A 25,986-nucleotide genomic window follows, 5' to 3' on the forward strand; every position below is an offset into this window, starting at 1 on the left:
CCATTTGGCCTTTTTTGGCCACGAAGGGGCACACTGCCGGCTCATGGCCAACCTGTCGTCCACCAGGACGCCCCAAGTCCCTCTCTGCAGAGCTCCTCTCCAGCAGCTCATCCCCCAGCCTGTATTGGTGCATGCAAATTATTCCTCCCTAGGTGTAAGACCCTACACTTGCTTTTGTTGAACCTCATCTGGTTTCTTACTGCCCAGCTCTCCAGCCTGTCCAGGTCTCGCTGAATGGCAGCACAGCCTTCAGGCGTGTCAGCCAATCCTCCCAACTTCGTATCATCAGCAAACTTGCTGAGGGTGGCCACTATCCCTCATCAAGGTCATTGATGAAGATGTTGAACAAGACCGGACCCAGCACAGACGCCTGGGGGACACCACTGGTTACAGGTCTCCAGCCAGACTCTGCACCACCAACGACGACCCTCTGCGCTCTGCCAGTCAGCCAGTTCTCAACCCAAAGCATTCTCACTGGATGCTAAGCTGATGGACTGGGAACTAAGCCAGTGGGTTGATGATGGTTGGTCTAAATGATCTTAGTGGCCTTTTCAAACCTTAATAATTCTCTGATTCTATGAATCTAATGGTCTTTTATTTTAATTTCCTGTGTGTCCACTCTGTGTTCTTCTATTCTGTATTTATTGAACATAAAATAAACGAATTGGGAGAGCACAGAGGCACACAGTGCAATGTGCATATTGCAATGGATTAAATTGCTCCTGCCCAGAAACAGTTCAACGTATGTCCCAATATGTTTGACCCAGACCACGGTGGCTTAACGTACCTTACATAAACTGGTGTGTCACAAGAGGTATTGCATGAGGAACCTGGGATTTTCCAGTAGAAAATCTTTGTAGGTTCAGAGATCAACACTACTTTTTGACTGGGAAGTGAGAAGAAACTTCATTCTGGTTGGGTTAGAAGTCACCAAAAAGATGGGTCAGTTTTTGATTGGCTTGATGTGTACTTACTGGGAAGAGAAAGCAAGTATCACTACCCACAGCAAATATGTTATAAAAGAGGTTCTCAGTCCCACAGCCAAAGCCCTCTGGAGGGAAGAGACCAAGAGGTGTTCTTGTTTGGCTTCTGGGCACATCTAATATCTGGTAACTTCTCAGTTCTTTTCAGTCTTTCTTTTAATGCCTTCTGTGTTTTTGAAAAAAAATGTATTTATATGTATATATATATGTACACGTGTGTGTGTCCTCAGCATTATTAATCTGAATTTGTAGGCTTCTAAAAACAATTGGATGTAAGTTTATCAGCATTACAAAGGTTGAATAAGTAGTTCAAATATGTGCTAGTATCTTTGTAGGCTTTGATAAAGCAGGCTTTGATAAAGGTACCCCACTTGTTAATTCCAAAGAGAAAAATGGGGTTAGGTCAGGCTGAAAAGCTGCTGGTCTCCTGGAAACCAAATATACTTGGTATCAATGTTGAGAAGTTAATTTCATTTTCAGAACTAGGTTCTCTCTGCTTACTTATTTCTCTTGGTATTTCCAAATATAGAGATTTTTGCTCCAACTTCTGGTGTCAATTTCTAGTCTGCTTTGGGCTACTCCTTACCATTCCATTTGCAGAAATACAACATTTCATCACAACCTCATTTCCCTGCAGTGCTTAAGAGAAAACAATTCAGAAGATTGGAAGATTGGTGGATCAGAAGATCCCCCAGCACCAGAATGGATGATATCTCCTTTCTATCCATAAGCCCAGCTAAGACATCTTATCCCACTTTTCTTACGTTAGCTGCTTTAGTCATTGACTCTTTCAGTGACTTCACTACAGGATTATTTTTTAAATATCTCTTGTCAGCTGGGAACAGATTTGTTTGTTTTTGGAATTTGGAGTTTCAATTCCTGTAAGATCATCTGTAGACTAAAGCTGAAGATTTTGAGTAAATTGCTTTTGATAAGTTTCAACGTTGCAAAATGAACACGTATTTCTGTCGTTTATAAGCTCAGATGTAGAACCACCTCATTCTGTTCAGTGGGGTTTATTTATTAGATAAAACATTTAACCAGGCATAATGGTGATGCTTGCATTTTGGTCAAGGAATGTTTGCGAAGTGTGGCAGGAAATCTGAATTAAAACAGTTTAATAAACATAAATCCTGAGATATGTGTTTATATCCCATGCTGCTCCTTGCTGTCTTTTCCCCAGAAATGCCCACAGGGCATCCATGAGGTCACAGAGGTATTTCTGAATGTGAAGAAAACGTAATATAGATGCCATGTCATCTGTACAGCTCAGAAGATTGTAGATTCCAGGGGTTACCTGTCACATACATTTCTTCTTTCTTTTCCCAGTAGCAGCTTAGCAGATCTGCAGCCATGAGGATTCTTTACCTGCTTTTCTCTCTCCTCTTCCTGGCACTCCAGGTTTCTCCAGGTAAGATGAAAGAGGAGCTAAAGGGTGGCAGTACTACCACCGGAATGCCTACCCCCCTGGATATGTGGGGGGAGGATAACGACTGGGTTACGGGGAAGGGTTTGCTTCGTGAGCTCACCTTTCAGCATGGCCAAACCTGCACAGCAGTCCTTAAGGCAGCGGGGTGAGTGGGGCTGCATTCGCCTTGCCTTGCAGAATCAGAGGGGAGGAACTTTGTTGCTGTTGTTGCAGGGTTGTCTTCACCCAAGAGGGACATGTTGTTCTGTAAAAGAGGGAGCTGCCACTTTGGAAGGTGTCCCAGCCATCTAATCAAAGTTGGAAGCTGCTTTGGGTTCCGTTCCTGCTGCAAATGGTGAGTTTGGCAATCACTGATGTTCATCCATCGCATGATAGACAAATACATTTTGCCCAAGATGCTGTTGAATGTTCAGTCTAGATTTCAGAAACAATATATTATGAGGGCAGCCTCATAATATTCCTCATAAAATTCCACCAGGGCAGCCTGGTGGAAGTTGCTAGCAGAGCTTTACAGTTGTCTTTCTGCTGAGATGTGCTGCTGAGGTGTGCAGCACGATGTGTCCAGACACAAAGGGTAAAGTATGGCCATAGATGCCAGCTATGTGCAGTCCCAGCTCTTTGGCCCCTTACAGCTCCTCTGCCAGAGCGAAATATCAGGGTTCCACATTTTCAGAACTGAGCTGTTATGGTGCATGGGAAACAAAAGGGTTGCACTGCAGGGTGAACACAGATCCAAATGCAGTCGAGGGTGTGCAAAGAGTGAAACTGCATCAAAAGAAAATCTAATATCACTGGGATTGAATGCACTCACCCCAAGACCAGGGGATACCAATCCAAGGTTCCCTATTTTTCCTAAAGCAATAGCAGAGCACTCCTCCCAGTCAGATAGGACTGCACAAGGCTGTCCCAATCCGGCTTGCACGTGATATTTTGGAATGTATATTACAAGAGGAAGACATGCATGGATTGAGAGTGAGTAGGGAAGGAATGTAAAAACAAAAATAATCTGATTTTTTGCTCTCTCTTTTTGCAGGCCATGGGATGCATAAAAACTTCATGAGTCTATTCAAGAGCTTTGGAAATTTCTTCCAGGAACTTGCTTTAAATCCCCTTCATGCTACAGCAAAACCTCAGCATCAAGAAAACTCCTTGCATGTTTAATGCAATATGTTTTGTGTTATAGAGTAAATACAAATATCTTCTGTATTGCCTTCCTTCCTCTTGAATAAATTGTCAATGTTGCATAGCATCTATACTGGTGTCAGCTGTGTATCAGGATATTAGGAGACATTCCTTCTCATAAAGAGCAGTGCCCAGGGTGGTGGTGGAGTCACCATCCTTGGAGGGGTTCAATGGGAGATGTGGAGCACTGGGCGACGTGGTCGGTGGGCACGGTGGAGTTGGGCTGGGGTTGACCTGGGTGATCTCAGAGGTCTTTTCCATAGAATGAGTCTATGATTATTTGCAGGGATTGAGGGTAACTGCTCTGTCTGGATAGAAAATCACAGCATTTGTTTATCCTAAGTCTGTTTGTTTGCACTTGTTTACAAACAAGCTTATCCTCAGGTGTCCCATCCAACTTCCAGTCTTCTGTGACATGATTTCTTATACAGTGATAAAATAATCCATTCTTTTTTCCTCGTTATTTCTCACAGGGATCCTGGTGGCAGCACTGGGGCTGTCCAGTGTTAGAGCAGTAATTGGTACAGCTTGGACCTGCTGGAAATAGGGGTGATCAAGGCTGAGGAGCAGCCTGAAGGCATATTGGAGCTGCCATCCCACGTGGAGGGGAATCACAGGGAAGTTGGGGCAGGTGTGGTGGCAGGGACTGTCATCCCAAATTGAGGCAGCGTGGAATCTAACATAGCCCTTAAATGGGATAAGGAATTGACCTTCACTTAGACCACCTTCCCTTCTTAAACACTCCTAGAGCTTTCCCATAGGGACTGGTGTCACAGGAGATAGGATTTCTTTGACTCCAGCAGGGATACTCAGTTGGAAGCCAATGCAGGCATCAGCCCCAGGGCTATGGGAAGGGCTACGCATCCAGCTGGGAAGTCAGAGGAGGGGAAGTCAGAGAAAGAGGACCAACAGTGACTTATTTAATAGGAAAGGCTTCAATAACAACTTACTGAGATACTTGCAGTAATGGATGTACACACATGCATTTAGTTATACAGGGCTGAGGGCTGCATTTGCTGAAAGATTGAAGTCATTCCCTAACGGTGGAGAATCCCAGCATTGCAATCCCAATTAGTCTATACAGGCAGAGAGGTAAAGACATCCTGCTTTAATTCCTGCTGGACTGCATGTATCCAGGTCAAAGTACATGGGTCTCATTGGAGATCTCACCTTAAAAAGGAGCTGGAAAGGCAAACTAGTGGAACTATTCCTTTCCAAGAACTACACAGGTCTCCTTGTGGGCTGCCTGTGGGATAAGGCCCCTCCATCAGGCGTGCAGGGCTGTGAGAATGGTGGGAGCTGTGGAACTGGCTGTTTACAAGGGTGGATAGCAATAGGACAAGGGGGAATGGTTTTAAACTGAAACAGAGGAGGTTTAGGTTGGATATTAGGAGGAAGTTTTTCCCCCAGAGGGTGGTGAGGCACTGGAACAGGTTGCCCAAGGAGGTTGTGGATGCCTCATCCTTGGAGGCATTCAAGGCCAGGCTGGATGTGGCTCTGGGCAGCCTGGTCTGCTGGTTGGTGACCCTGCACATAGCAAGGGGTTGGAACTGGATGAGCATTGTGGTCCTTCGCAACCCAGGGCATTCTATCTTTCTATGACTGTCAGCTGATGAGGGAGATGGAAGACCCATCACACTGTGTGGTGGTACCTCCAGGATGGATCAGATGGGCAGCGCTGGCCTTGCTGCCCCAGTGCTAATGGGGAAGAGCATCCCTGGGCACCCACTGGCACAAGGACACACTCACACTTCCCACCAGCTGCAATGCCAAACTGCACGCCTTTATTCAGCAGGAAAAAGCAGCATCTGGGCAAATAACTGCAGGCCCACGCTGGGATGTCTTCAGCTTCCACTGCCACGGTCACACCATGGGAGACTGCAGAGGTGGGAAGGGGAGAGGTCAGTGGGGGATGTTGCCAGAAGTGAGAAGCGAGAGCGATGTCCTGCTTGGGAAGTCCGGCTCTTCAGCCCAATAACCTGCAGAAAGAAAACATGCTGTGAAATCATCCCTTTCTATTCTCCTTTTTCTGTCTCTCAGTGTGTATCCCTTCCTCTGGACAAGAGTGACACATTAACACTAATCACAATGCAGGTAATAACCATCCTGCATAGCAGACAGCTTGGTTTCCAAGGTTTTGGAGACATCAGGGAACGGGTTCTGTGCCTCACATTACCCGGGGGAGAGCCTTCACTCTGCATCAACCTTGAGAAGCATTTACAAAACCAGCAGGTCAGGCAACCCTGTGTATCTGAGGGCAATGGGGAGGCCCAAGTCTGATCTGGGGTTCCCCCAGCTCCTTTAATGAGCAGGTCCTCACAACTTCTCCTTTCCTCCCCATGACCCTCCCCTGGATCACATATAGCTCAAAACCAGTAGCTAGGCTTGGGGATCAAATACAACAACAGCCATATCTGCCATCACAGTAGCAGGTCCAATTTCATCCCTAATCCCAAAGCTCACGTTTTGCAGCAGACTTGAAATCTTGAACATGTCCCACTGATGACTGAGAGGGTAGGGCACTTCAGAAATGCGCAGAAGCCATTCCGACGTAAACATTTTTCCCTTTTTCCTAGAGCCAGGGAGGACCCTGCACAGAGCAAGAGAAAATGAGTGAGAGATACCAGTGCAAACTGTGTGCGCTCCTAGAGTGCCTGGCCCACGGATCTCAGTCTAACATGTGCACAAAGCACCAAACCCAAAAGCCCAGCCACTCATCCAAACCACAGAATGGCCAGGGTTGGAAGAGACCTCAAGGATCATGAAGATCCAACTCCACCCTCCACAGCCATGGCAGACAACCTACACATTTAATTCTAGACCATGCTGCCCAGGGCCCCATCCAACCTGGCCTTGAACACCTCCAGGGATGGACGGGGCATCCACAGCCTCTCTGGGCAGCTGTTCCAGCACCTCACCACTCTCATAGGAAAGAACTTCCCCTTAACATCCAATCTAGATCTTCCCTCCCTCCTGAACCAACTGATCAGAGACCTCCTAATGGTTACCCAGCCCTGACAAGCCACTTCCTGGGATATGGAGAACCCCACATCTCACCTGCAGCACCCTGGGCCAGGAGGAGGATGAAGGGGAAGAGCAGGTACACGATCCGCATGGTTTACGCCTGTCCCAGCTTTTCACAGAGCTACAAAGGGAAGAAACCAAACCAGCACAAGATATACTTTCTAGCACAGACAACATGTCAGAAGTACCACCGGTGTATTTGTTTTCTTTCTTCTGTCTCTACTCAATCAAATGTCAGAGCAGAGTTTACACATCAGGAGATGCTTGTGATAAAGCAATTCCAACAATTACAAGAGGCTCAATCCAGGCTCTGAAAGTCAAGGAAATGCTTGTACCTGGAGATGCCACACTATACGTAGGGTTAGTTGGTGCAATGCATCAACGCAAAGCTGGCCACCCAAACCACTCCACCCAAGCACTTCTGTTTCCCCAGGCTCACCAAAGGCATCCTGGCACATCATCCACTTATAGTTACTCCCAGCAATAACAGAACTCCCCAGCTCAGCTCTCACTGCCACAGCCCCATGCAGCCCTGCCCTGAGAGGAACAACAGGATGAGGAGGTCTTGGTGGCCAGAAACAGCAACATAATTCTACCTTGTGTTCACTGAAGCCTGAAAGGATGGAAAATCTGTTCTGCTGCCTGAAAAGAGGGAACATCCCTTGTTCCCCCAGAACAGAAGATCTTAGATTGGAACAGGTTACCCAAGGAGGCTGTGGATGCCCCATCCCTGCAGGCATTCAAGGCCAGGCTGGATGTGGCTCTGGGCAGCCTGGGCTGCTGGTTGGTGACCCTGCACATAGCAGGAGGTTGGGACAGGGTGAGCATTGTGGGCCTTTTCAACCCAGGCCATTCTATGATTCTATGATTAGGTGTCTCCGCAAGCATCAACGTATCTTTCAGTCTCTCCTACAAATAGGAAATCCTATCTCTGGCTTCCACATGTTCTGGGCTCCAACACTCGTATTAATGACTTCCCCTCCCTCTCAGCCTCCTCTAGTTCTTGTTTCTATTCACAGACACCCCAATAGTCAGCAATGTAGATGGCTGCAGGATGATGGGTTTGCACAGGAAGGCTGCACGAGCAGCTTTCCTGGAAGGAAGCACCGAGTTACTCACCTGAAGATGGTTTCTCAGAGTACAGCAAGGCAGTAGGAACCCCACCAACAACAGCGTGCATCCAGGTGGGTTAGGATCAGAGAATACTGTATTGCCCCACATCCCCTAGTTTTATACTGTGTGGGACGTGGGCTTATTCTGGCTGCCACCTCTCCCCTTGGCCAATCAGAGAGTGACCCATGTGCATAGGGATGGAGCAGCTGCTCCTCATTGCTGCTGGCTGTAGTGGGAGAGGCTGAGGTGCTTGCTGGTGCTCTTGCGATAGTCACAGTTACCCTCATGCAACACATCTTGGCTCACAGCAGGCACACGAGCTGTGGTGGCATGCTGGAAATTTTGGAGGATGTGCAATGTGTTTGGTTGGTGCAGACAGCGAACAGCAGCTTGGTCCCAAAATAAAGAGGATCTTTGTTTGCCTCTTCCTATCTGATTAAGCAGTCAGTTTAGATGTGATGTGCAATAACATACGGGATATTGAAAACCCTCTCAAGACATTGCAAGAACCTGGGACAAGATAGTCATGTGGCTGACATGCCAAAGGTGAGAAGCACTACAGTTTCAGTCTAGCCAAAGAGAGATAGTAACACCAGGATATGTGTTAAGGTCAGAAAACCAGCCAACCCAACCCATCTGCATCCTCTCCCAATCCATTCAAGTCACAGTGGTAAAGACAACAGTACAAGTACATAGAGGGAGAGTGTCAGACCCTCTACAGGCACTTGGTCGGGGCCCTTTTTCCAACACAACAAGGGATAATGAGAAAGGGAAGCAGCTGGGTATGCTTAATATTGGAAGGAACCTCTGGAGGCTAGCTAGTCTCAAATTGCTCAATCAGAGATACCCAGAGCAGCTGCTCAGCACCACATCCAGGTGACCTTTTGGGCTCCCCAGTGGGCAGCCCCCACTGCTCTCTGCTCCCTGTGCCAGGGCTCGGACACCCACTCAGCACAGCAGTGCTGCTGATGGCAGCTCCACACATCCAGGCTGTGCCCCAGGCTCCATGGAGCAGAGCTCCCTCCCCTTGCATCTCCTGCAGGCCTTTATGACTGCAGAACTGGACCCGGCCCTCCAGGTACTGAGCCAAGGGGAAAGGCCACTTCCCTTGGTGTGTAGGCAACACCTTCCCAAACGTGGTCCAGGATACCAGTGGTCTTAACAGCAGAGACATATTTCTGGGAATGGAAACTAAACCTGGTCAATCACACTAACTTAGGAGAGTAGGTGAGAATGTGTGATTTTCATTCCAGTAGGGCTGGGAGACTTCCACCTGGGAGGCAATTGCTGTAAACAGACATTCCAGTCACACAAATTAGTGGGCTAATGAGTTGCAGGTGGCACTTCTGGAGAGGGTGGTGAACCTTGCAGCTGAAAAGATGTGAACCTGGGAGGTAGGGTACACTTACCTCAGAGCTGTGTAAGTATATGGAGGATGTGTAGGGGAAGGGGAAACAGGATAAATGAATGGGGACAACCAGCCCCTGTCACCTGGCTGATGCACTCTTTCATGTGGCTGTTTTTGCTTTCAGCCTTCTTGCTTAGAGTGGCTAGATCAGGCAAATACCAAGACAAGGAGTTTCCACCACATCAGAGGAGATCACCATTATTTTGTTCCTATTTTTCAGAGTGCATACACACATGGGCAAGCAAACATGCAGTCTGATCCTCCTGCTGGAGCACTGTCCTGGTCCACTTGGGCACAAACATCACCTCCATGGCATACATGAGGACTTCTTTCCCACTGAGTAGAAGAAGGGTGTCTCCTTGGCATCCTGGACATGTGGACTGAGCACTCATACTAAAGAACTGCTACCCACTCCAAAATGAATCACAGAATCACTGAATTGTAGGGATTGGAAGGGACCTCTAGAGATCATCGAGACCAACCCCCCTGCCACAGCAGGTTCCCTACACCAGGTTGCACAGGTAGGCGTCCAGGGGAGACTTGAATATCTCCAGAGAAGGAGACTAATGAGGCTAATATGGAATTATACCACCCAGCAGAGCCATCTGCATGCAGCCAGTGCCTGTGGCTGCCAGGGATGAGGGACACCCGTGCCTGAGAGAACCAGCACAGGGTTCCTGCTTGCCATCCCCAGCGAGGAGCATCATTCTGAACCTTCTTCACCTGCAGCAAACCCTAAGGTCACACAGGAACTGCCAGCTCTGGCATCCCCATGGTGCTGATGGGGAAGAGCACCTTCTGGCACAAGGACACACTCACGCTCTCCATCAGCTGCAATGCCAAACTGCACGCCTTTATTCAGCAGGGAAAAGCAGCATCTGGGCAAACAACTGCAGGCCCACGCTGGGATGTCTTCAGCTTCCACTGCCACAGTCACACCATGTGAGACTGCAGAGGTGGGAAGGGGAGAGGTCAACAGAGGTGTTTCCAGGGCAATGTCCTCACAAAATTCAGGGCATCAACCCCATATGCTGTATAGAGAAAACAGACAAGCATGTCACCTGCTTGCAACTCACTTCTCCCTGCTCTCTCACCTCCTCTCTAAGATCAAAGAAGCCTTGGGACCTGAGAGAATCATAGAATCACAGAATGGCCTGAGTTGAAAAGGCCCACAGTGCTCATCCAGTTCCAACCCCTTGCTATGTGCAGGTCACCAACCAGCAGCCCAGGCTGCCCAGAGCCACATCCAGCCTGGCCTTGAATGCCTGCAGGGATGGGGCATCCACAACCTCCTTGGGCAACCTGTTCCAGTGCCTCACCACCCTCTGGTGGAAAAAAACTTCCTCCTAATATCCAACCTAAACCTCCTCTGTCACTGCTCAAAGGGTAACCCCAGCCCTTACTGTTCATGGCTTATTGGAACTCATGCTCCAATTAGTGGTGCTAGCCCTGAGTCCAGGTCTTTGCAGCAACATCAAGAACGTGACAACAGCTCTGACCATCTCCCATCCTGGGAGATTAATGTTAATTAAATGTTAAACATAAACAAAATTAATTAAATGTTAAGTGGGCCTCTAAGGAGAATGGAGGGCTGCTGGCTGAGCGTGGGGTTCCTTCAGCTTTACGCAGGGCTCTTCCAAACCCACAAGGGCTTTTCCCTTCCTGGGCCTCTTGTGGAGCATTTATCATAGAAACATTTAGGTTGGAAAAGACCTCTAAGATCATCTCGTCCAACCATGTGCCAGATACTGTCTGCAAGACATTGGTGAGAGAGAGATGTATGACAGCTATTTCAATACACAAAGGAGGGATCCCTTTCCTCAGCCAGGAATCCAGATCTTACCTTCCGCAGCAGGGAATAAAAGTTGCACATTTCGCAATGGCTATGTGTGGGAAGCGGCAGCTCCCAAAACGACAGAATCCTCCTCTTATTCTGCACTGGATGGGAGTTCCTGGTAGATGGAAAGTCATACAGGGAGAAGATATTGTAAAGATGGATGGAAGTGACCAATATTTGCGTCTTTCAAAGCAAGGTGTTTCACCTAGAAGGATTTATTCACAACAGTGTGGGAACCCAAGAGAGCAGATGGGAAAGACCAGCCAGAGTTCCAAGGGGAGGTGTGCAGGCTCCCCACCTGTGTGTCCAGCCCACCTTCTTGTCCACCTCTTCCTGGACCAGCGGAGCTGGCAAGTGGGGCACTCCTCATATACCTGTCACTACTGCACCCGGAGTTCAAGGGACCTCTGATGGAAACCCAACCCTCAAAGAGGTCATGGCTTAGGGCAAGGACTCTTTGGGACACTCAGCTGAGACACCACTAGTCAAAATGGGACAGCTTTGTGTCTCAGTCATTCCACTGAGTCAAAAGCCACTTAGGGCTCTATGCCATCCCTGCACAGCTCCCACTGAAGGATGAGGGAATGGCCTTAAGTTATCCCAGGAGAGGCTCAGATCAGGTATTAGGAAGAATTTCTTCTCTGAAAGAGTGGTAATGCATTACAACAGGCTGCCCAGGGAAGTGGTGGTCACCGTCCTTGGAGGTGTTTTATGATAGGATAGATGTAGTACTTAGGGACATGGCTTAGTGGGTGATACTGGTAGTAGGGAGATGGTTAGACTATATGATCTTTGAGGTTTTTTCCAACCTTAATGATTCTATAATGTTATGCTGCTGTCCAAACTTCAGCCTTGCCAATGGGAGCTCATTCAGAGAGCAGCTGGATTGCAACTTGCAGCCAAAACTCCTCCCGACACACACCCCAAGCCAGGCTTCTATTTATGGGGTGTTTCTGCACCTCTTGGAAAGGTCACTCACAGAATTTATTTCACTGCCTCCCAATCTCTGCATTGTTCCACCAAAGGCAATTTCTTCCCAGAACAAGGGAAGACTACTGATACGGGCTCACACCTCACCCCATCTTTCCCTCTCACCTGCAGCACTCTGGAGAAACAAGAGGAAGAAGGGGAATAGCAGGTACAGGATCTTCATGCCTGGAGCAGGTCTTCACAAGGCTGCAGAGTGGATGAGCAAAGGCAGCAAGGACATGGCAGAACAGAAACAGCTTAAAAGCCCGGGCATATTGATATGCTTTTGTGCACTACCATGCAGATATTGTGAACATTTCAAGTGGTCTCCATCTCTTTGAAAACCATTACTCAAGGTGATGTTTTCCCATTACCAGTGTCAAAGGTCTTTGATAGACTTTCCCCTAAGAACTGACTGGAGACCTCAAGTCCACCTCTTGCCATTTCAATCAAAGCTATTTCCAGTCAAACTTAGAAAATGTAGATAAAAAATTACCACTGAAAGTTGTGGAGCTGATAAATTCCCCCCATCCTTCATGCATCCAACACTTTTCTTCTGGAAAAAAAAATATACGCACTCCAATTTCTCCAATTTCCAGGAGTCACAGAAAGTAGTAAATTTCTATGACCTCACAACTGGCTGTCCCCAGAGTTGATCACAATTAAGGGATGAAATAAAATAGAATTTCAAGCACAGTAGAGGATATCTGAACATCAGGAGATGCTCATGCCACCAGTCAGAGCAGAACTCATCATCAAACTAGAGACAAGGAAGGATCCAGGCTTTGAGGGCCAGGGAAATGCTTGTACCTGGAGCTGCCACACTATATGAAGGTCTAATTAGCACCACGTTCCATCACAGGCAGTTCAAAGCTGGCTGCTGAAACCACCCTGCCCAATCATTCTGACTCACCCAGGCTTCAGGAAGAGCCTTCCAGCTCAGCTTGGGACATTACTTTTATTAGGAAAAAACTTATTTACTTAAGAGTTAGTCAAGTATGTGAACAGGTTTCTCAGAGAGGTGGTTGATGCCTCATGCCCATCAGTGTTCAAGAGGCATTTGGATAATACACTCAGCAATGTGCTTTAGCTTTTGGGTAGCCCCAGAGTGGTCAGGCAATTCAGCTAGATGGTCTCTGAAGGTCCCGTCCAACTGAAACATTCTATTCCATTCCACTCACTTTACCCTACCCTACTCTATTCTCTACCCTCAACTCAAGGTTTTTACCAAGTCAGCCAGAAACAAGAGAACTCCCCAGCTCCACTTTTACTGACAGTCTCCTAGGGAAGAGCAAAAGGTCGGGGAAGATCTTAAAATCTGTCATTTAGAGGAGTGGGGGATGATGGAACTTGAGCAGAGAGGTAACCCTGCAAGTACCTACCTGATGAACGCTTTGGTGTTCGAACACGAAGACACCCAACAGGAATCCCTTGTGTACAGCTTTGCCCTAAATATAACATTTTTATACCATTGCTGAGGGGTGGGACATGTACTTATCCCTGCTGATACCTCTCCTCTCGACCAATCAGAAAGTCACCCTTCTGCATGAGGGTGCTGGCGTTGCTCCTCATCCCTCCCAGCTGCTGAGGTGCTTGTTGGGGTTGTTGCAAACTTCACCGTTGTCCTCATGCAAGAACATCTTGTGACACCCAGCTGCTCTGAAATTACACAGGCTGCAATGGTTTGCCATGAACTGCCTGAGATGAACAGAGATTGGCTGGTGTAGATGCCAGCAGCAACCAATCCCTTAATCAGATAAAATATTTATAAAATGTAAAATATTTATATCTCTTAGAAGATTCTCTTAGAAGTTAATCAACTTCTGTTTGATATGCAGAATCATGTTTAATATTTTACTATCCTCTATTTGAAAAATTACAAGAACAGTTTAATCATTTTCAAGATCATTTGCATTTGACTTGCCAAGATGTGAAAAATGTAAGGCTATCTAGTTCTTAATGGCTACTCAGATTAATAGAGTGGGCCCACAGCAAGTGGGTGGGTCCACAGATAGCCTAATTCTGTTGGGATGTACTGTTTTTGGAGGAAAAATTACAAATGTCTTTCAGTCTTCTTGTAGATTTGATTTGAAAGAGACTTCCAAGAGAGCAGGCCCAGATGCACTGGGTGTTTTATCCTGAAGAGACGAAGGGATACATAGGAGACCAAGGGTCTTGTGCCATGTACCAGACAGACCCATGGCAGGGTTCTTCCTGGAGCAAAAATCTGTAAAAGGAGAACTGGATGTGCCATGTTGGTTTCTGTGGCTGTAGGGACTCTGATTATTCCCTCTCGTGCAGATTTGGTACCAGGCTCAGCATAATCAAGGCTTTCCCCAGCTTGCTGATGATAATAGGGAGAGGGCTCCCAGCTCATGCTGCAGAGAGGTCGTGGTCAAGGTTGATCCCTGTTCCAAGGAGCTGCTTTAAGCTGGGTCTCTTGTGCTGAATCTCCACCCAAACTGCAGCCTGGCCTTGCTGATCTGGACTTGGATCTACAACACCCAGCAGGCATCCCGATTTTGCCTTGGATCATTGCCACAGAGGTGCCCAATGCTCCAGGCTGGATATAATCCCAGCCCCACCCTGGTCTTCTCTGCTCCCCTCCCTGAACACTGGAAAGATTCCTGTCCTGTCAGCTTCCATTGGAACAGTTCTATGTCTTATGTAATAGCTCCACAGGGACTCCCGATTCAGCTTAGGATCAGGTGAACAACTTCAGGCACAGACTGAACTCAGAGACTTGACAGCAACCCCCCCATCCCTGACACAGGATATGGTGTTGCCCCTTCTGCCAGTGGAAACTGGAGTCAAGGTCCTTGCAGATCCCCCTGCCTCGTGGGGCTGGTGCTGGGGCCTGGGGACAACCTGAAGGGAGGGAAGGTGAGGGTGCTGTGTGTACGTGTGTTTGTGGGTTTGCGTCTATCTAGAATTCACCATCTTCTCATTGGCTTGGGCAAGGCAGGAGATGATGTTCCCCGTTGATCTTGGGCAGGGAGAGAAGACCCCAGAAGTGTTATCCATCAGATTCAACCTCCCACCTTTACTAAGGTCCACGTGTGAAACAGTCACAAGGAAGAGGGGCAGATCCCTATCTATCCCTTTTTCTCACTCTTGCTTTCTTGGGCTACAGACTCCCTGGAGCTGACCAGTTCCAACACAGTGGTGTTGCATCCCAAGGGAGGAATGAAACAGAGAAAAGAGACGCACACCCACACACCATTCCCTTAGGACAGACAGACATCTCCATAGTGTTAATGTAAGCTGCCACCTTGTATTGGGGACAGAGGGGATCTCACAGGGCTGAAGGCTAGTTGTCCAGGGTGACCACTGCTCCCAGTGGTGATCGTTGCCTCTGGTGCACTGCAAAGTTAAGTGGTGGCTTCGATGCTCTGCATGGAGATCAACGTGAGGGGACATCACAGGCCATCAGGAATACCATCGGCTGTGGGAGGAAAGGTATAGCAGTGCTCATCCCAACTGTGTGAGGCCAGAACCCCCAGTTAAAAAGCCCACCCCCCTTTGGGACTGTTTCTGAACTGTGGTCCTGGGGCTGGTGGAAGCCTGGGAAGAGTCTCTACACTCTCTACAGGTGGAGGTGGTCTGCCAGCAGTAGTGCTAGAGGACACCAGACTGCTGCAGCCCCAGCAGCATCTCCCAGTTTGGATAATACAGCAGCAGAGACCCAGGGATGCCTCCATGCCATTGGGCTGTGCATTATTCCCTTTCTCCAAGGACCTCATCTCCAGCCCCAACAGGAAGCAGCCATCCCACACCAGGCAGCTCTTGCTTACCTCCGACAGCAGAAAACTTTCTCGGAGCAGAGGCCAATGCGGCTGATCCCTGGAGGACAAGACCTGTGGGAGCAGAAGCCCCCACGGCGCTCACAGTCCTGGGGTGATCCTTGAGCAAGGGACAGCCCTGCAGAGAGCAGAAAGAGAACACCTCAGCACAGTTCTGACCAGATGTGAGCACAGGCTTCTGCCCCTGTACAGCCAACACTGATGCACCCTGACTGTCCCACTGCTGAACGCAGGTAGAAAGCTCTCCCCATGCCCCTGGGCTGCCTATTCTTCCCTTTTTCCACCATCCAAGGCAAATTTTCCAATGGAAATCCATTGGGTACCACAGTAACCCAAGGAGGTTGTGGATGCCCCATCCTGGAAGCATTCAAGGCCAGGCTGGATGTGGCTCTGGGCAGCCTGGTCTGCTGGTTGGTGACCCTGCACATAGCAGGAGGGTTTGAAGCTAAATGATCATTGTGGTCCTTTTCAACCCAGGCCATTCGATGATTCTATGACCTATCATCATCAAACTCTCTGTTCTCCCCTACAAAAATATCAGCAAAGGGCGAAATCACCACTTTCCCACAACATATGTATATCTCACCTGGTTCTCCCTGGAGCATCAGGAGGAGGACAGCAAAGAGAAGAGGCAGGATCTGCATGGCTGGGAGATGCCTGTGGGGGTCACAGCTGTGTGGAGAAGAAACAGGGCAGGTTCCTTTCTTGCTGGCAGCAGCACTTCAATCCCAGCTCTCGTCCTCCTGCCACGCAGGCAGAATTCCTGACACCACCGATTGTTGCCAAAGCACCTTTTCCTGCTTATTCCCCCGTCAGAGATGACACGGAATCGCTTTCCCCCGAGGCCTTCAGCCCCTGGTCTTGTGTCATCCTGCCTTGCAAAAGAGAAACGCAGCGCTGTGGTTTGCTGGACGCTTCTTAGGACACACTTCATCCCCATCCGTTAGCCTTGGCACGCAACCCGCTCTCCCAACACAAAGGAGCTCTGTGTTCCTCCCCTCCATTGAAGCGTGCTCTCTATGCTTCACTTGAGAGCTGCTGGGAAGACGCAGCACAGGATGACATCTCCATTCAGCCCCATGAATGACAAGCTTTCATCACCATTTTGCATAAGAATTCGCTGTATGTCAGCCATTGTTGGCTCGCAAAATGTTGATGGTATACATTTTTAATCAAGATTCAGGCTCATTAAATCCGTGTGTATAATATGTGTTTATGCATATATGTGAGGACGTGCTCAATCATAATATACGTTCACTGGGTAGTTACAGAAATAAACCTTACAGCCCAGCAGGGAAGAGAGGGGAAGATCCCAGCCGCTGTTGCAATGTAAGCTGGCTCTGCAAGCTGTTCTGCAGCTATGAATGTGGCTATTTGTAGTGGAGAGAGAAAAGTCTGATGCTATAGCATTGCTGCCTACAGATGTTGGAATGGCTCCAGAGCGGAACCTGAAATACTCAGGACTGAATCTTCTCTGCAAAGCCCTCGGTCTTTGTGCAAAACATCTTGTGCCATTCCAGTTTGTGAAAGAAGCACTCATCGTGCCGTGGGTTGTGCAAAACATCTTAGGACATAAACTGCAAATTGCTGCTTTGGTTCCACTTGACAGCTTCCTGAGGACTCTATCCAGGGGAATCCCTGCAAGGTGGCCGTTGGCCCGGTTTCCTGCCCTTTGCACACTGTGGTTTCCATGCTGGTACTCTGAGTCATTTGCAGAAATATCCCTTTCCAGGGAGGCCCAGTGCTCTGTGACAAACATCAGGCTCTGGGTTTCAGGTCAGCCCTTTGCGTGTAGTCCTCCGGGTTTTTCCTTTAAAAGCCAATCATCATTGCTCCCACCTTTGCTGAGCATACATGAGCACTGAGGTCCCACCACACAGGTGGTGGGAGGGATGGGGTATGTTCCCACTGAACCACGAAGATACATGTTCCCCTTACCACCAAATATGTGCCCTCAAAGAAGATAGCACAGCCTGACCATGTCCTTTATTAACCCCTTGTGTCATAGGAAAGGCTAGTTTCAACCAGAGAGATGCTTCAAAAAGGAAAAAGGTCTTCGGTTTCAGCTAAGCCCTGGGGTTATTCTGTTCTGTTCTGTTCTGTTCTGTTCTATTCTATTCTATTCTATTCTATTCCACTCCACTCCACCCTACTCTACCCTACTCTACTCCAATCTAATCTACTCTTCTCTATTCTATTTGAACAGGCTGCCTAAGGAGGTGCAGGAGTGACTGTCCCTGGAGGTGTTCAAGAGCCATGGAGATGTGGAACTGAGGGACGTGGTCAGTGGGCATGGTGGGAGTGGGCTGGGATTGGGTTTGGCGATTTTAGTGGTCTTTTTCAATGTTAAAGATTCTGCAATTCTGTGATTCTACTCTATTCTACTCTATTCAGGATGCTCCTGACTGTGGAAGATCAACTGTGGAGAAAGAGGAGGTCACAGAGCAGCCTGCAGCTTTGGAGTTTTCCAATAGGGTTCAGGTTGGGGTAGGAGAAACCTTTTTGCAAGAGGAGAGAATGAAATAGCAGAGGTGTTGGCCTTTCATACACTTTGTCTAATTGTCAAGTTGTGAGCCGAATTACAACTGCCTGAGTTGTTACTGCAGCTGATGTGAATGATGCAGATTTGCTGCAAATTTACGTTGCCCAATATAATCAAGAGTAAAACCAGGCTTTGAATCTTAAAATGAAGTTACCTGCCAGTTTTGTTCTTCTTAGATCCCATAATGACTGCTCTTACCAGGTCTGGAATCTCTGGACCTCATATGTTCAGAAGAGATGTTTTACAAAGAGTTACACTGGAAAATACTTTCATACTCTCTATGGAAGTGATGACTGGATCAGGACAGTGGCTCCTAGCAGGGCTGGGAGAGAACATGCTGGTACCCATTCAACCAGCAGCATGAAAGGGCATTTTGGCAAACTAAACATGCCTGAATCTGATTTCAGAATTCTTATCTTGTTCAAGCTTCTGAAGATAAATGCTATTTCTAATGAAATTAATAACAAAAACACACATGGCTGCCATACAATCTCCCCAGATATCGCTTTATTAAAAGAATGGCAAATGTTTGTTAAAAGAATGACCGGTACAATGGTTCCTGGAATCCAATAATGCAAGAAGAGATCATTCCCAGACTTCTGGAGATCCTGCACAATTACTCACACTATAACCTATGCAAAGGAAAGAACAGTACCGAATTTTCACACGTAAGTCGAAGGGGAAAATCCCACCATATAGAACTTAAATCTGGGAAGTCAGTTTAGCCATAGTCAAGTCTTAATCTTACCATCTACAGCAAGAATACCCAGAACGGCATGCCCCCAGGTAAGCATTCCCATTAGGGCATTTCCCAGGGAAGCAGAAGGTCCCACGATACCCACATCGGAGATGATGTCTTGGAGGATGGGAAAAACCTGAACAAATTAAAAACAAAAAAAAACAAAAAAAAACAAGAAAAGGGAGACTATTCATGGAATCATAGAATCACTCAGGTTGGAAAAGACCTCCAAGATCACCCAGTCCAACCCCAGCCCATCCCCACCATGCCCGCTGCCCACGTCCCTCAGTGCCACATCCCCGTGGTTCTTCAGCACGTCTATGGATGGTGGTCCCATCACCTCCCTGGGCAGCTGTGCCCCTGCATCATCACTCTTTTTGAGAATTTTTTTCCTAATATCCAACCTGGACCATTCCTGGTGCAACTTGAGGCAGCGCAGAAGCTATCAGTGTGATCTTCACCCTCCCCAACCCAAGTGCAAAGTCCTGAAGCAAAGCACAATTGGAGAGCATGGGACCTGATTTCTTTTTTTCTGTGTGACTTAAGAATGCTTTATTAGGGATCGCCTGTTGTAGCTGTTGTAGGGTGAGCTAGTGACAATGAAATTTCTTTAAGCACAAAATTTGGGCCACCTCCCAAAGGGGACAGAAAACCTTTATGAGACACCGATATCATATGGCTTGTATACAGACTCTCATTTTCATTTATTTCTTACCCACAGCTTGGTGAACTGCCATAAAGAGGAGCACAATGAAAAAGCAAAGGATTTTCATGGCAGAAGACAGACTGGGAAATCCTGTCACTGCAAAGAAATGACATTGAGATGTTAATAAGTGGTGTCCTACAAACACAGTGGGCTGAGGAGTGAAGGACAGAAATTATCATTGAGAATCAGATAGAATGCCCTTTCTTGATAATCATGTACTTTGCCTTAAAGGTTCCATGGATGACACGAAGGATCACAGCACAGGAAGAAGCTTCTGTGCAGAACAATACAATTTTATATCTACCTTTTAATTACTATGTTAATTAAGTACGTTTATCCTAAGTTGCTTGATACATTGCAGTACATTGCAATAAATTCAATTTGCCTTGTGGAAGTTAATTCAGAAACCAAACCATGACAGTTGTTATTATATTCATGCAAGGCAGCACAAAGCACATTTTCAAACCTTTCTAAAGCAAGAGTTGAGAAGGAATCATTAAGTTTGGGAAGACCATGAAGGTCATCTACTCCAACCATCAACCCATGCCTGTGACTACTTTTTTGTTCACTTCCAGAACTATTTCCTCTTAGATCTCCTTCTGCAGCCAACAAAAATTCTTCTTTCTAATCAATATTTGCCTAAACTAATGCTTGATGGACCGAGTCGCTGCATGGTTAAGGTTATGACAGAGTAAAGCAGCTATCCATGGAAGGTCTGAAATCTCCAGCCATTTTCAGAAGGACAGAGCTGTAGAAGAGAGGCTGAATAATGAGAAGATTTGTGTCATTACCACAAACGAGGAGGCTCTGGGTTGGAGTAGTCCTGCAGATCAGCGTCAGCCACCCAAATGCATTAAGATGGAGGAGCAGACCGTGGCTCTACGTGGTTTCTGGAGGCTGGGAAGGATGCTTGCTCTTCTTCTTCTTCTTCTTCTTCTTCTTCCAATCAGGAGATGTCTGCAGTTTCAGGGACAGTTGAGGAGCCGTTCAACAGATCATCTCTGTTAGCATCCTCCTATAAGGTATTGCTTTCAAAATATTGCAGCATCACCTCAAGAAATGCGCTGAGCTCCCTGCAAAACAACCTTGGGACCTCTGTTTGTGCAATGTTAGACCACAATGATTTGCTCAAGGTTTCTGTCACGGCAACTGCTCAGTTCAGGTGGGCTTTGCGGTTAGCGGGAGCAGTGCTAGTTATTATTACTCAATTTAATTGCTTGTTTAATATAGAAGCACGTGCTACATCTCTGCTAGGGAGCTAACCTGCACCAGGTTTATCTCCAGGCCAAAAGACAGAGTCTGGCCATGTCTATGCTATTAACCTCAGCCTCAACCATGGACTGGCTTTGCCTCAAGTGCCTGCTGGTGATGGTCTGAAAATAGATAATTAGAACGTTGTTGATATTTAAGGAGAAACTCCTGCTGGGATTTGTTTGGTCAATGAAATAACTGCCCAGCTCATTGGTAACACATGCACATGACTGAGTTTTGGGTGGGATCCTGGGCAGCTTGGTGTGGTGGGGGGCAGCCCTGCCCATGGCAGGAGGCTGGGAACTGGATGGTCTTTAAGGTCCCCTCCAACATAAGCCATTCTATGACTGCTCTCATCAAAACCCAAAGCATGTTGCTGCAGAAGGCAAAATTAACTCTTAGAACTGGAAATCATAGAATCACCAAAGTTGGAAAAGACCTCCAAGATCATCCAGTCCAACCGTCCACTACCACCAGTATTTCCCCACAACTTTGTAATGAGGAAGCGCAGTCTCCATCTATTTTCACTGTTTTTCTTTACAAGGGTAAGAAAGAGGTCACTGTAAAATGAAATACAATAATCCAGACCCTGCCTCCATACATGGGTAAGAATTTCCCATTGTGCCCCTCAAGTAGAACTGCCAATTGCGATCGTGTTGTCTGTGAATGTGGCAACAGCTTTCTGAGCCACAACTTCACCACCCATGCCAGCAGTTTTATTATCATAGAACAGTGTGAGTTGGAAGGGATGCTTGAAGGCCATCTAGTTCCAACTCCCTGCAGTGAACAGGGACACCCACAGCTCGATGGGTTCCCAGAGCCTGGCCTCAAGGATTACATTGCTGGGGACAGAAGCACATGCCCCTGAACATCCTCCTACACCTTCCCCATCACAACCCCCCTCACACTTTCCATGTGCTCAGAGAAATTCCTGCTTTTTCTCCAGGGATGTGTTGTAAGAGATCTTCACCCTCCTTTTCAGGCCTCTTTCACTCCTATTTGAAGCAGACCTGCCACGTTCTATGGGAGTTACTGTTCTCTGTCAGCCCTTTTCTCACCGCTGAGCCCTTCCCTATGTGAGCCCCCCCTCAGCTGCCTTTCATGCCCTGCGGGGATTTTTCTTAGACCTCTGTTTTCTTTTTGAGCCAAAGCACATATTTTACCGAGTTCTCCAGCACAGCCTTTTTTTAACAGCTTACAGGCTGCCTGCAGGCTTCTTGCTCCTCTTGGCTGCTTCTTTCAGTGCTTTTTTGCACTCATTTTTTTAAGACGGGATATTCACACATTAAATATATATGATCTCATTGTGCAGTTAAAGTTAACTGTACTGAGGTTGTTGTTACAACCATGTGACATCCCATCTGTAGGCTCCCCTTTCCTCTGCCACCTCCTGTCCTATGTGGGGGACAGTGCTAATGGGGACACGTGGTCATACAGTTGGCTTTGATGCTCGCTATTGTTCCCATGACACCTCCATGCCCCCCATCTTGCCAAGCCTTAGGTTAAAGTTTTCGAATGATGAAGGTGTTTCCAGTTTAGTATAGCCCAAATCTTACAGCATCCATCTTTCCAATCAAGGGAATCCACCTGGGTTTAAGTGAAAAAAAGAGATTGTTCCATACCTGCTCCATCATAGCCACAACGTAGAGACTCACATTGCTGGGTTATGATGTCCAGCAGCAGTTGTGTACTGCACAGAGGGATCTGCTGTCCCCATGTGCTGGTCGTATTTAAGAAAGATATTGCATGCTCTTTTCTTAAGAGTACCTGCACTTACTCTGGAAAGGGATAAACAGAATCAGACATCAGAGCAGAAGATTCAAGATCTTCTCCTCCTGGCAGGAGACCAGGAGGCAGTGACCTTTCTGACATTTCCCCAGTTCATTCCCCAGGTTCTTCATCTGTTCACGACAAGCTGAGATTCTTGCATTGCCTTTAATGCCCCTGATTTCCTAATTGCAATTGTTATATAACCACTGTGGAGTCTCATTCACAGCTCTTCCAGCAAACCAGCCCCATGAGAGTCACCACACCTTTTTGGCATCCCACCAAATTCCTGCTTTTTTGGCTATAATTATTTCTTCTTCCTGAACAAAAGGAGTTAACCTTAATCCTGGGTGGAAGAGCGTGGCATAATCAGAACAGCAGGAACTTTGTGTTTGTTTAGCTGCCTCCTACAGACCATGCAAGGCCCAGTTCACAAGCACAAAGGACTTCCCAATCCCTAGATGGAAAGAGTGATTAAGGTTCAAATAGCACCTTTGGGCTCGGAGAACCTGATTATTATTAATGATTGTTTCTTTGGTTGTGGCAACGTGCTGTACAATAACACCAAGTGCAGCGCATGTTTATTCCGAGTTGAATAAATCTGAACTCCCCAAATGCAGAGTTGATCAAACCCTCTCCTGACGTGGGCCTGCATAAGGCATGACCCAGAAAACCTTTCCCAAGTTCTGTAGGTACCCATGAGCTGACTGTGGCTGGATAGAACCATAGGATCACAGAATGGCTTGGGTTGGAAGAGACCTCAAAAACTATCTAGTTCCAGCCCCCATGCTGTGGGCAGGGTTAAGAGTGCATACCAGTAGTGCATCCCAACCCCACATCATTCCATCAGAAGAGAGGTGGCCAGCAGGGACAGAGAAGTTGTGGATGCCCCGTCCATCCCTGGAGGTGTTCAAGGCCGGGTTGGATGGGGCTCTGGGCAACCTGGGCTGCTATGAAATGTGGAGGTTGGTAGCCCTGCCTGCAGCAAGGGGTTGGAGATTCATGATCCTTGGGGTCACTTCCAACCCAAGCCATTCTATGGTTCTATGATTCTATGATTCTTTGACCATACCCAACAGCTCCACAGCCACCATGGGCAAGGCTGTGGAGAACATATGGCCATAGACCTCAGAAACCAGAGGGATCAAAACACACCTCACTAATTAATGGTTTAAAAAGCCTAGCATTATTATCTGTGCTTTATTAGAGATTTACACAAGTCAAATAATTTGCAAAGTAGGCACTTTGAATACATGCTACAGAATAGAAAAAGGGCACAAACCACTTCTACTTTGTAAGGCTGAGCTATTTTTCAGAGCCTGCAGGAGAGCAGAAGACTTCAGTGTCCAGCTGGGTCACAAGAGAGGGCAGGTGGGAGTTGGCTGTGATGGAAGATAAAAGCCTTCAGATGAGACATTTAAAAGGGGATGTGAGGAAATTGAGGGTCTAAAAGAAAAGAAGAGAGATCCTACAGCGAACAAAGGAAGATGAGGATGATATTTCACATTCACACATCTGTTCAGAAAATACTGCATGAAGAAGGTGGGCAGATTAATAGACACGAGCCTCCTAAATATGATGTGGCCCTTGAGGCTTTGTGGGTGGCTGTCACAGGAAAGTTGAGTGTGAGAGATCTGCATCACATGGGACACATGGCACTGCCCTTGGCACAAGTAGGAAATTCCCACCAAGAAACATCTTTTGAAAAGAGGGGAGTTGTCCCATTTCAGGCACACGGCTCAACCCTGCCTTGGTGACAGTGGAGTGGCAGCATCCAGGGGATGAGGAGCACAGCGATTCCCCCCATATGGATCCATGGATAAAGAGCAGATGTGAGGCTTCCTGCCAAAGTGCCTTTCCCAGCTCCAGTGATAGCAACACCCCAAACAACAGCATGGCCACGTAGGGAAGGTTGATGTTACACTACTGCTGTCATGCTGCTAATGACGCTACCAAGGCTACCAGCTCAACACAGACCATGGAATGTCACCAAAAGGGTCTGCAGCACTTTGCCAGTCCATTGTAGCAGGTACCAACGGATCTCTTGAAGAAAGGACACAGCAAGAATGAACACTTGCCCTTCATCTTCCGACACGTGACAGTGTCTGACTCTGCAATGGAGGAAAAGAACCTGTGAGACTCTTCCATTGGACTTCCAAGCTTGAAGAAATCTGTTCCCCATGCTACCAGCTCAGCCTGCAGGTAGCACGGGTCAGTTCAGCAAGAGGAATGTGAACCCACTGTTGAGTTTTGCTGCAATGCCTGAAAGAATCCATGCAGATTGTGAGATTCTTAGCCCCTAACCCTGAAAGTGCCAACTGGAGTTTGCCTACTCAGCACTCGTCTACCAGACCCAACACCAAGCATCACATCAATGTGTCACAAGATCATTCTTCATTTACAGAACATAAAAAACTTCCCAAACATAAAAAATGACCTTTGATTATATTTACACTTACCTGGAGCAGCCTGGGGTACTGCCAGGAGAACAAGAAGCAGGAGGAATATGCCCGTGGCTTTGGCTGACATTGCCATGTCACCTTGAAGCTGCTGAGACCAAGAGGAAGGAATGAACCTCTCTTTATAAAGCTTTGTTGAATGTGATCACCAGGAATGTACCAATCTTACAAATAACAGGTTTGAAGGATGTGTGTTGTAACCTCTAATTACAATTCCTGAGTGGATGCATGGCACAACATGCTCCACCCCAACAAGCCTGCAAAAATGGGGCAGACATCCCATGCCACTCCATCCCATGTTATGCCATCCCATGCCAGCCCATGCCATGCCATGTGCAGAGGTGATTTCACCACTGTCTGTATTTAATTTCATTGGAGATGTGAGTGGCTTTTTAGCATAACAAAAGGAAAAATAGTCTGTAGGCCATACACCACTTTTTTCATTCAGGGGATGCTTAAATGCCAGCCCTGGAGGATGCAAAGTTCTTCCATGGTTGGTAAAAATTAGTGCTGGAGACAGAGGTCCCAGTTACATTCCTAAAATTAGAGCTTGGCTCCCCAGCCAGCAGCACATCCCCAAGCACACAGATTTGGGTCACTGTTCATATGCAAGTATCAAAAGGGAAGCATAGGGCATGGAGAGACAGGCATTACACACTGGGTATCTATAGATAGACCTCTGGAAACAGAGTTGGATGACAGACTGCTGCTTAAACCAGCAGAATCCAGGCTTAATTCCAAGGGTTGCCAAGGAACTTGCTAAAGTTTAAAAAA

At 47.3% G+C, this 25,986-nt stretch overlaps 2 protein-coding genes and 1 long non-coding RNA gene across 4 annotated transcripts; 1 reads left to right on the plus strand and 2 right to left on the minus strand.

The window, feature by feature from the left end:
* Positions 1 to 1,002: 1,002 nt before the first annotated feature.
* Positions 1,003 to 3,665, plus strand: THP2 (beta-defensin 2). Of its 2 annotated transcripts, none has more exons than XM_003204631.3 (4): positions 1,003 to 1,109; positions 2,316 to 2,394; positions 2,626 to 2,746; positions 3,446 to 3,665. In XM_003204631.3, exons 2-4 carry the CDS (start codon positions 2,337 to 2,339, stop codon positions 3,459 to 3,461), a joined length of 195 nt encoding a protein of 64 aa, XP_003204679.1. In that variant the 5' UTR covers positions 1,003 to 1,109; positions 2,316 to 2,336; the 3' UTR covers positions 3,462 to 3,665. The 2 variants fall into 2 exon arrangements, with proteins under 2 accessions (XP_003204679.1, XP_019468980.1); XM_019613435.2 differs by having other exon boundaries at positions 1,020 to 1,109; positions 2,313 to 2,394.
* A 6,078-nt stretch (positions 3,666 to 9,743) lies between these two features.
* On the minus strand, positions 9,744 to 15,366 carry LOC104910049. The gene is made up of 4 exons (XR_792749.3): positions 13,328 to 15,366; positions 12,442 to 12,501; positions 12,072 to 12,152; positions 9,744 to 10,170 (listed from the first exon to the last, which is right to left on the minus strand). It is a non-coding gene; the product is annotated as an uncharacterized LOC104910049 (long non-coding RNA).
* An 8,566-nt stretch (positions 15,367 to 23,932) lies between these two features.
* Positions 23,933 to 25,649, minus strand: DEFB1 (defensin beta 1). The gene is made up of 2 exons (XM_031552683.1): positions 25,213 to 25,649; positions 23,933 to 24,864 (listed from the first exon to the last, which is right to left on the minus strand). Exons 1-2 carry the CDS (start codon positions 25,286 to 25,288, stop codon positions 24,740 to 24,742), a joined length of 201 nt encoding a protein of 66 aa, XP_031408543.1. The 5' UTR covers positions 25,289 to 25,649; the 3' UTR covers positions 23,933 to 24,739.
* Positions 25,650 to 25,986: the final 337 nt, after the last annotated feature.

The sequence above is a fragment of the Meleagris gallopavo genome, chromosome 2, assembly GCF_000146605.3.
Source record: "Meleagris gallopavo isolate NT-WF06-2002-E0010 breed Aviagen turkey brand Nicholas breeding stock chromosome 2, Turkey_5.1, whole genome shotgun sequence".
In the NCBI taxonomy this organism is placed as follows: domain Eukaryota; kingdom Metazoa; phylum Chordata; class Aves; order Galliformes; family Phasianidae; genus Meleagris; species Meleagris gallopavo.